At 37.0% G+C, this 11,576-nt stretch overlaps 1 protein-coding gene across 1 annotated transcript in view; it reads left to right on the plus strand.

Annotated features, from left to right (window-relative positions):
* Positions 1-6,699: 6,699 nt before the first annotated feature.
* LOC137648210 (KRAB-A domain-containing protein 2-like) overlaps positions 6,700-11,576 on the plus strand; it is a 5,649-nt gene continuing 772 nt past the window's right edge. Inside the window, exon 1 of the mRNA XM_068381135.1 lies at positions 6,700-6,719. Coding sequence (XP_068237236.1) covers positions 6,700-6,719 — 20 coding nt within the window. The remainder of the gene's footprint in view (positions 6,720-11,576) is intronic.

Below are 11,576 nucleotides of genomic sequence, written 5' to 3' on the forward strand. Positions count from 1 at the left end.
ACGACCTCGGGTCATGAAGATTTCAAGTTTCCGTTGTGTCAGTTCATAAAATACCAGTCTAGTTGATGAATTATTTCAGACTTGAGTGTGGCATGTTAACAATCATCTATCCTATTTCTATGATCTTTTAAAATGGAAATAGAGACGATAGCGTTGAACGCCGATAAAAGGAAACTAGAAATATATTATAATAGAAGCTACCGTAATATAATTTAAAATGGAGACCTAAACTGTTAAAAATTTTCCGTAAAAACGGTAAAAACCCTGGCATAAACGTTGCCAGACATTTACAGTTTTAAAAACTGATATAATGACATAAAGGGGGTTATTTCTGTCACCAAACCGTAAAATATAATAACAAGGTAGGGTAAAATTACGGGCGCCTGTATTTTACTGAAATACGGCTGAGAATAGTATATTTTTACGGAGAATTTCAATTAAAATTCGTTTTATTTTCAAGTGTACCTTAAATCAACATACCTGCATTAATATATACAAGTGATGCAATTGCACGAATTCCGTAAATACCATTTCACCCTTCTCTAAGGAAGTCAAGCGAACGTGTTGAGATAAAAACTAAAATATCTCTAACATCTATAATTTCCCTACATGTATTCATCAATCTATTTATTTGAAATTAATGCAACAACTCCTCTTTCTCTCTCTCTCTCTCTCTCTCTCTCTCTCTCTCTCTCTCTCTCTCTATGCAACATGAGGGAGAGATTCTTAAAAAATATTAATCATGCTTTCAATGATACATTTATATCTCTGTTTTTAATATGTTTACAATATGACGTGAATTCTCTCTCTCTCTCTCTCTCTCTCTCTCTCTCTCTCTCTCTCTCTTTCATCTACAATTTCTCGACATGTATTCATCAATTTATTCAAAATTAATGCTGCACCTCCTCTCTCTCTCTCTCTCTCTCTCTCTCTCTCTCTCTCTCTCTACAATTTCTCGACACGTATTCATCAATTTATTCAAAATTAATGCTGCACCTCCTCTCTCTCTCTCTCTCTCTCTCTCTCTCTCTCTCTCTCTCTCTCTGGAACACGGGGAAAGATTCTCGAAAATAATAATCATGCTTTCAGTGATACATTTATTTCTCTAAATATTTTATATAATGGAAAAATCTTGTTTCTTGAACATGTTTACAATATGCCGTGAATTCTCTCTCTCTCTCTCTCTCTCTCTCTCTCTCTCTCTCTCTCTCTCTCTCTCCATATTCCAGGGTGCCACGTTGCCAGTGGTTCTTGATGGTGAAGGCTGTGTTTGGGATGTGACACGAGAGACTTGTCATCTGTAAGAGGGGAGATAGGATCTCTCTCCCACCCCCACCCACCTGCCCACCCGCCAAGGGCGCATTAATATCGCGGAAGGAAAAAAAAAATCCTGGGCGCTTCGCTACCACCCGCGGTGATACTCCAGAAAATCTCTCTCTCTCTCTCTCTCTCTCTCTCTCTCTCTCTCTCTCTCTCTCTCGTATTGTATAGTTGTTTGGCATCATCGCAATAATTACCTTCATATAAAATCTTATTGCTTTTAACGAGACAGACAAAATCTACATATGATTCTTCAACGTAAAAGGTACGTCAATTATTTTACTGTGAATTCCATAAGAGGAATTTCAACAAGAGTTTGTTTACCAAGAGGAATTTTGTTATGAGGTATCTTCGAATGCAAACTTTTCTAACTTGTCACGGAAGATAGACAGGCAGTGTTTACCAAGCTATACTCCTTAGTTTTTGGTGTTTACGAGTGGAATAATCTACCGTAAGCGCGGATTGAGATTGAGACCCACAAACTACAAATGGCCATGGGCTCCAAGAAGCTACCGAAATTATTCGCTGTCATCTATTTTGTCACTGTCAAACATGTAACACTCTTATCAACGATCAGTCAGTGCAATAGCTGCCAGACTTGCCTACAAATGCTGCTACCCCGTCAACAACAGCAACAACAACAACTACCATGACTAATAATAATAATAATAATAATGTTAGTGAAATAACAAAGAAATGTAATAAAAAATTCCGTCAAAAGTTAGTAGAGTTTTTAAGGAATTGAATTAATACTTCCTTGAAATTCTTTTTATCTAAACTTACAGTCAAAGTAAAAGTCTAAAGCCCCCTGACACTTGCACGCATTTGTGGCACGCACTGGCACGCATTGAGGCGTGAACTGGCGTGAACGATGCGGCAACTGGCGTGAACTTGACGTAAACGGTGCGTGCCATGCGTGCCCGAGAATTTTGAAATGTTCAAAAATTTGTGGCACGCATTGTCACGCCAAAATTGGCGTGAACGATGCGGGAACTGGAGTGAACTGGATGTGAACAGTGCGGGATGATGCGTGCTAGTGCGTGGCAATTAAATCAATGGATTTATCCCTATTTCCTCATAATCATCAAAGAAAAAATCTGTATAATGACAATATATTCTTTCACCTCTCCCCTTTCCTTATTTAATTGAGAGAGAGAGAGAGAGAGAGAGAGAGAGAGAGAGAGAGAGAGAGAGAGAGATATAGAAATGTAAAGACCAGCGTCAGATCTACAGTTGGAAGAACAGAAAATTTCCAAGTTGGAGTCGGGCTACATCAGGGATCTGCTCTAAGCCCACTCCTGTTTAACATCGTCTTGGATGTGTTAACAGAGGATGTCAGGGAGGAGCCACCATGGTGTCTGCTCTATGCAGATGATATAGTCTTGGTAGCCGAGAACAGGGAAGAACTGGAGGGGAAACTAGAAAGATGGAGATATGCCTTGGAGAGTAGAGGTTTAAGAATAAGCAGGAAGAAGACAGAGTATATGACAACCGAGATGGATGGCGACCAGCAAACAACGATCAAATTAGGCGGAGGAAACATCAAAAGGGTTCATAAATTCAAGTACCTTGGTTCGGTGATCGACAATGGGGGGAACATGGAAGAGGAAATTAACAACCGGATTCAGTGTGGTTGGAACAACTGGAGGAAGGTGTCTGGTATCATATGTGATAGGAAAGTCCCTATAAGATTGAAGGGCAGAGTGCACAAGGCAGTGGTCAGACCAGCAATGACATATGGATTGGGAAGCAGCACCCCTAAAGAAAACAGAGGGTAGAAAGTTGAACGTAACCGAGATGAGGATGCTTAGGTGGATGAGTGGAGTAACCAAAAAGGACAAGGTTAGAAATGAACATATTAGGGGTACAGTAAAAGTCACTGAGGCAGCAAAGAAAGTGCAAGAGGCAAGGTTAAGATGGGTATGGCCACTTGATGAGAAGAGAAGGGCAACACATGGCAAGAGAAGTGATGGACGTGGAGGTGGATGGAACACGAAGGAGAGGAAGACCTAAGACCAGGTGGAGAGATTGCATTAGAGATGATATGAGGAGAAGGGAGTATGGGAGGAAATGACACAGGACAGAGGGAGATGGAAGAGACTCATTAGAAACGGCGACCCCGAATAGGGATAAAGCTGGGAAGAAGAAGAAGTAAAGTGGGTTCCAAATATCTGATCAGCATATAACTGCCATAAAAATATTATTTTTCAGTAAATTATAAAGCTTAAAAATTATTCAAACCAGCTAATTACCTATAATAATAATTAAATAATAAAATATATACTAAATAGAAGTATAATTGTTACAAATATCTATAAAGATAACCCATACATTAATACAGGGGATATTAATCAAAGATTGGCACAAAAATACGCTTTTGATAAAAATCATGTAGGAAGCCCCGTCTTTATATATGATTTGGCCAAGTCGTGAACTGGCGTGAACTGGCGTGAACGATGCGGGAATGATGCGGAAAGAGGAGTGAACGTGGCGTGAACTTGTCGTGAACTATGCTTGAACGTGTCGTGAACTTGTCGTGAACAGTGCGGGAACCTCCCAGTGCACAGTGCCAGTGCGTGCCAGAAATGCGTGCAAGTGTCAGGGGGGCTTAACGCTTAAAAGTTTTAAAGGTCACACATGGGCGGCAGAGGCAAGGACCAGGGCAATTTCCTAAAGACCGACCATATATACATACGATCAGTGTCCAAGCCCCTCTACACCCAATCTAGGACCAGGGAGGGCCAGGCAATGGCTGCTGAATGAATTCTTGTGGAATGACTTAAAACTCAAGTTATCCACTAGGCTCAGGGGTGTCCCTGAATCATTTAAAGAAAGCTCTAATTAATATATAGATATTATCATAAAATCATTTCGTTAAGTTTAACAACATCCGAAAAGCCTGCGAGCAAAAGTTGTTAGTCTTAAAATATCGCCAACCCACATTCTATTTAAAAAAAAAAAATATTGATTTTTATATTGACCTAAACTAATGTCTTTCCCCAAAAAACTTATCATCTTATCATATAGTGTCATAAATTAATATACATAAAATCCTATGGGCTTTGCATTCTGTTTTTAAAGCTAATGTTATCAATATAGCGGAGGGAGCCATTTATGTGCACCCTTGTTGATGAACATTTTTGTGTAAGGCAAAAGTGAACCGGCTAACATTAAATGCAATTCATTTTATGAGAAGATCTGAGAAGCCTTCTATGGCAATGTGGGATTTAATTTACGACTTTGGAAGTTCTCACCAGGACTACAGACAACTCAAAGCGAGAGAGAGAGAGAGAGAGAGAGAGAGAGAGAGAGAGAGAGAGAATAGTATAATGATTGCGATATTAGCACAGAAACCAGATGGGAATGAGACCTTTACAATTTATAATAGAATATAAATCAAAATTCGAAAGGTAAATACACAATATATATATATATATATATATATATATTTTTATATATATACACACACACACACACACACACATATATATATATATATATATATATAAGCTCGATAGTATAACAGACATGAAGTGAAGTTTAAATGAATAACAAGCAAACAACAGATTAAAATGAAATCATTTTAGACATCTAAAAATTTACAACTTTATTTCCTGAATGTGTTCTGGGGGAAAATAGTATTCACCTGTCACTGCAAATAAAACCAAACAAACGTACGCATATTACCGCGAGGGTTCTCATGCCCAAACAAATACACATAACAGTAACAAAAGCATCATCAAGAAGTAGTGTTAAGAAACAAGAGCATCATCATCATCATCATCAGTATCGGGTTAAAAGAAAGAAAAGGAGAAGAGGGAAGTGGCATTATGGGGAGGAGAGGCAGGAGGTGAGGGAGTCATTTAGAGAGAGAGAGAGAGAGAGAGAGAGAGAGAGAGAGAGAGAGAGAGAGAGATGGAAGGGCACTGGAAGTGCAATAGGAGGAAGAGGCTGGGGAATTCTCAGAGCGATAAGATAGCGAAAGAGATTTCTTTTCGGTTGTGTTTTCTTGTTAATCTCTTTTTTTTTTTTTACCCAGAAACAAATTAAGGAAGAACTTCCTTACAGTCAGTCGACTTGGTCTGGATTATCGTCTCTCTCTCTCTCTCTCTCTCTCTCTCTCTCTCTCTCTCTCTCTCCTTGATTACAGGGATTAAAGAAAGTTCACGGGACATCACAGTCCATTACGGAAAATGCTGAGCTGGAATGGATGTGTTTGCTGCCCTCTGGTGGGAATTACAAAAGACACAGCTGGCAGTAGATGGCATTTTCATTCAAACACACAGATACACACACTAACATTTGACGCCGAATGCACGTTACTTTGGCAAATTGGGTAAAGTATATTTACCTCAAGATTTGCGTAAAGTTCAAGTCGCATGTGTATAAGATCGTTATTACTTACGCTGTGCATGTACAGTACAGATGTCAATCTACCATTCGCATAATAGTAAAAGAAAAGAAGGCAGAGTGATCATTGCAAAAGACTTGAAGAGGGGTGGAGTTTCTAAGGCTGCCAATTCTGAGTTGTATGGAGAGACGTAATCTACATGGACCGAATTGTAGATTATTTAACTGATATAGGACTTTAAGATAAATGATTAAGAGGTTCTCGGGACGAAATGACGTTCGTTCGTTCGTTTTAGATTGACCTCAGCCTGAAAATAAGGGGGCCACGGGTCTTGCATTGGCAACCCGTAATTGGAATGGCATCATAATAAATTATGAATAAGAAGGTTGAATGATCAAGAATTACAACAGTACGAAAATAGGGTAAAAATTAAAATTTTTTCTTGAGGTGGTTTTCTCATAGGAAAAGACTGCAGGATAATTTTGAAACTAGTAAATAATTCAAGTATTAGTAGGATACAGGCGAGGGAAAAAACATGACAGTTACAAGAGCTAAAAGAGACGTTAGGATTGAGGATCCTTCATTTCCAGGGAGTACCAGTATGTAAAAAGGGGGAGTCATCAATATTAATAAGCTACAGAAGTCCACACACATTGATTTTAATCTATTACTATTAAGATTAAGATTATCATTATTAAAACTATTTTTGAAATTATCAAAACTATTATTCTCTTTATTCTTGGTGTAAAACTAGCCTGATAGAAGAGTGTTTTATAGACTAGGCCTATATTTTTTCGAGATCTAGCAATTTCATGCTATATTAGGCCTGCCCTCAGAGCAGGCTTAGCATTAAAGATTCATAGAGGCATATCTTGGAATTTTTCAAGGGGTAGTTATTGGTCAGTAAAAATCAGGCGTAAGCAGACATCTTTCCCAGCTTCACCTCGGCAATGAATGACCTCCTAGTCCTAATAGGAGTCAAATTCCTTAAATCTATATATTTTGATGTGTTGAAGAGATTTTGCACAATGAATCTTATTGTAGAGACGTAAGTTAGATTCTTTGCACAGCAAAAAAAAAAAAAAAAAAAAATAAATAAATTATGATGAAGTCTTAAGAAGGAATATTAAATTCACTGTTATTCTAATCTCGGAGAGAGTAGAATAATAAAATGGTAATAATCATATCTTTTTGATGCCACAAAAGCACATCTTTTTGACCCCAGAAAATTTCAAAATTTTAACCCTAGGAAAACACATAATTTTGACCCACGAAAATCACATAACTTTGGCTCAAGAATTTTGACAAAAGGAAATCATATTATCATGACAAAGAAATCACACAATTATGACCACCACCACCCCCCCCCCCAAAAAAAAAAAAAAAACATCACTTTGACCCCCGGAAATTACACCATAAAGGAAATAACATTTTGACTGCAATACATCACACAATTTTGACCCAAGGAAATCATAATTTTGACCATATTTTGGCTTAAAATTATTACCCAAGGAAAACACATTATTATGACAAAGAAATCACATAAATATGATAAGAAAATCACTTGGCCTTGACCGCTGGAAATTACATAATTTTATCCCAAATACACATCATTTTTACCCAAGAAAATCTGCATAATTCTGAATCAAGAAAATCACAGTTTTAAACCATGAAAAATACATAATTTTAATTTTGACCCAAGAAAATCACATAATTTTGACTATTAGCATTACAACAACGGAAAAGAAAATCCACTTGATTTAAAAGAATATTGAACGCTTGCTACGTATTTCTTTATCATACAAGGTCACTAAAATCCCAAAATTACGAGGGTTCATTGAACAGAGACTATTTTACATCCCAGAAAACTACTTTGATGATCGAAATTATTTGCAAAGAAAATTCTGCAGAGTAAAAAAACACAATGTGGGTAGGAGTCTAGGCTGAACGTTGTCAATTTCCCTCATGTAAAAGAAACTATACAAGTAAAAGCAGGCTATCAAGTTGCCCAACACCTTATAAAAATTAGATAAAATACGCATCGGGAAACACATCATCTCATATGGGCCTACCTGTAAACACTCCATGAATAAAAGGCTTCGTCTTGGAGAGGAAGGTTTGCAAATGAGGGAAAATGCAAAAGAAAAACCACCAGACTTTCCCTCAGTAGTTCAGAGACGGATCTAAATCTGTGTATGCAGCCTATTGGTTATCATCTAAAGTGGGCTTTGCATTTAAAGGCTTTAAAGGTTTAAAGGCCATTCATGAAGAAAAGAGGCAAGGGACAGTGACACTGCCCTAGCTAGCAGGACAATACCCTTGAGACTGGCTATATATACATACGATCAGTGACGACCATACCCTTGAGACTGGCTGTATATACATATGATCAGTGACGACCATACCCTTGAGACTGGCTGTATATACATATGATCAGTGACGACCATACCCTTGAGACTGGCTATATATACATATGATCAGTGACCAAGTCCCCTCTCCGCCCAAGCTAAATCCAGGGAGGGCCAAGCATTCGGTGCTGATGACTCGGCAGGTAGACCTATAGGCTCTCCCAAACCCTCATCCCTAGTTCATAAAGATAGTGAGGTTGCATATTGTACCAACCGTGTTTCACACTAGCGTACATAGTTCATTTTGTGCTTGTATCTTCGCTCTCCCCTCGCACTAAAAAAGAACCTGAAAAATCATGTCTGCTTTTTTCCTCTGTAACATTGTCGATGTCTTAACATGAAAATTCTTGTTGCTTTGAGATTTTGTATATAAAGGAGAGTGTTCCACAATAAACTAACTCAGTTGCTTTCACACTGCCTTTGAGTTCACAACCTTCTCTCGGCACGTTACAATATACTACAAGAAACTAGAGCTTGAATGGTACTCGAACCCCAGTCCGGCAGAAAGCCAGGCAGGGACGTTTCTCTGATACTTTGTGACGAAATTCAAACCTTTAAAAAAATACAAGAAAAGCACTTATAAGATCAAAGGCACCGAAAATCTTAATCAGAAGGCATGTTTGAGAGACAAGGCCAGACTTGGGACATTCTTAGGGTGGTAAAGTGGTGAAGTGGCCCTCTGAACTCGGACCAACATGGAGGTTCTTTGATTGAGCCGGTTTTATATCATTCAAGGAGTTCTGATCACTGAGTATTGTTATTATTATTATTATTATTATTATTATTATTATTATTATTAGCTAAGCTACAATCCTAGTTGGAAAAGCAGGATGCTATAAGCCCAAGGGCTCCAACAGGGAAAAACACAAAGAGGAAAGGAAATAAATAAATCATGAAATGTAATAAGCAATTCAGATAAAATATTCAAAGAATAATAAATAGGAATTGCTCTGGTTGTCGGAGAATGTACGACCTTTGACGTTGGATACGACAAAAGTTTGATGAAATTCGAAATTTTAAATTTTCCTTCCAAAAGGTTTCATGAGTTTTTTAAAGAGTAGCTAGCCTAGAAATTATCTTAAAAAATGTTGAGGTAGGTTTATTACCTCCTAATCCAACTATCTTGGTGTTTTGTTGATCGATATTAATGTTAATTGTAAAAATATGGTTGATTTTCCTATGATCACAGTTAGACCAAGACTTGACTAAATCTATGAAATTTTGACCCTTAAGCCCAGAAATAGGGCCATATAGGACACTAAGTAATGAGATTCAACCGAAAATATCTCTGTGGTTGCGCTATGAAATAAAAACTTAAAAGATGTCAGAAAGAAAGATGTAATGAAGGAAAATACAACTATGGGCCGACAGGAGACTGCAAAGACCCTACAATAATGCCTGCATTGAATCGCTTGAAGGTTTAAAGGCCGCTCATGAATGGCAAAGGCAAAGTGCAGTGACATTTCCCTAGATAGGAGGACAATGCCCAAGACTTCTAGAGACTGACCATATATACATATGATTATCGCCAAAGGCGCTTTCCATCCAAGTTAGGAACAGAGAGGACCAGGCAATGTCTACTGATGACTCAGAAGGTAGACCTATAGGCTACCCCAACCTTCATCCTTAACTCAAAAGGATGGTGAGGTTGCACAATACAAATAACTACCGAGTTCGAGCAAGACTCCAACCCAAGTCCGGCGAGGACCAGGCAGGGACGCTTCCAATAGGTGCACTGTAGCAGGCGTTGACCCCTACGGGACCTGTTAAGCATTGATATCTGATACTCATTTACAAAATAGTTCCGAGTTTAGCTTCCACTTACTAAGTGATTAAAAAAAATCCTAGTAAAATCAGATTATAGTCAATGTAAATTATCTTAAAAAAGATGAGTTGCCTCATATCTTGTACCTGCGAATATGCTTTAAAGGACGATTTCCCAATAAAATTAAAAGGACTTTTGAACTTCGTTAGGCAGTAAAGAATATCTTAATTCATTCCGAGGCCAATGGAGACTTTCTGACCTAAATATGACTACGATTCCTACAGAGAAAATGTGTGAAAACCCCACATTAACGGGATGAGATATTCAAGTCGAGAAAAAGAAAGAAGAGACAATACCGAGGACATTCCGATACGTAATTTCCAATAATACAAAACTAATAATACTGATTCAACAAATGATTTGATCCATAGAGAAGAGTTATAAAAACAAAGCCAACAATCTTCATATTAATTTCCCAGAGAGAAGGCGTTAGATAATGGATGGAAGAGGGATATATAAGAACATGAGATCCGATCCCTGAGGCTACATGATTTAATCATCAGTCCAATTGGCGATTAGAAATATGGAATCTTTTGGATAATCTTTTGACGAGATTAGAAATAGCTGGAAGTTATTCATGTAATGATTCATAACATAATACATACCTGATATAGGTTAAGGGAATATTAATCTATTTTAGATACTCTTGATGAGATTGGGAGGGGAAAATAATAAATAGTTTCATAGAGATGACTGATTTTTCATAAATTAAAATATTAATCAAGTGAAATCTCACTAAAATTACTTAGGAAAGAAATTTTAATATTATATTTCAATTTGGAAAACAATTTTCCATTAGTAATACTAGATTTCTTCATTGGCTATATCTCACAGAATAATTAAACTATAGACATAAAACATCACTCTTGTAATCATAAAATGGATAATGTACATTATGAAAAGATTTTGGGCATTTCGCGAAATGACTGATTCACTTAGGGATTTCACGAAATGACTAAAATTTCCAGGCATTACGTGAAATGACTGAAATTTAGTAGCTCCTATTACATACTTCGCCTGATAGAAGTCAGGCAAACTGTGGTATTTGTTTGCAAACAGCAATTTTATGTGTTTATTAAGTATATATTATGTAAAAGCGGATTCTTATTCACTGAAAATTGGTTTTGAATCTTTATATTATAATTTTTCTCTATTTCTGTATATCTTAATCCTTTTCATATAGTTTTCATGCATTTCATTTTCATATAATTTTCATGCATTTCATTTTCATATAGTTTTCATGCATTTCATTTTCATATAATTTTCACGCATTTCATTTTCATATAGTTTTCATGCATTTCCTTTTCATATAATTTGTAGCCAGAGTTGTTTCAAGCATAAGTGTTCATTTCAAATTCAACTACCATTTTGTTTGAAATGGCCTCTTCCTCTGATATCTTTCAATCATGTGAGCAGGCAATTCACTAACTTTGATTTCTCTTAACTATATGAACAGATAATTCACTAATCACCCGTGAGCTGATTAGGGATGTGTGTTTCCTGAAGATTCATTCTGCCTTTGGATGTGGAAGCGATCTTATAATGCTTATTCATTTACTGGCAAAATAAAACTTTTCAAATTTGGTATATTGAGACTTCAAAATGGCAAATGACTTTAAAACCAAGTTTAGAAATGAGCGCTTTCAAAAGTATGATAAATGTCAAAAATAAT

Source organism: Palaemon carinicauda, chromosome 10 (genome assembly GCF_036898095.1).
Source record: "Palaemon carinicauda isolate YSFRI2023 chromosome 10, ASM3689809v2, whole genome shotgun sequence".
NCBI classification, from domain to species: domain Eukaryota; kingdom Metazoa; phylum Arthropoda; class Malacostraca; order Decapoda; family Palaemonidae; genus Palaemon; species Palaemon carinicauda.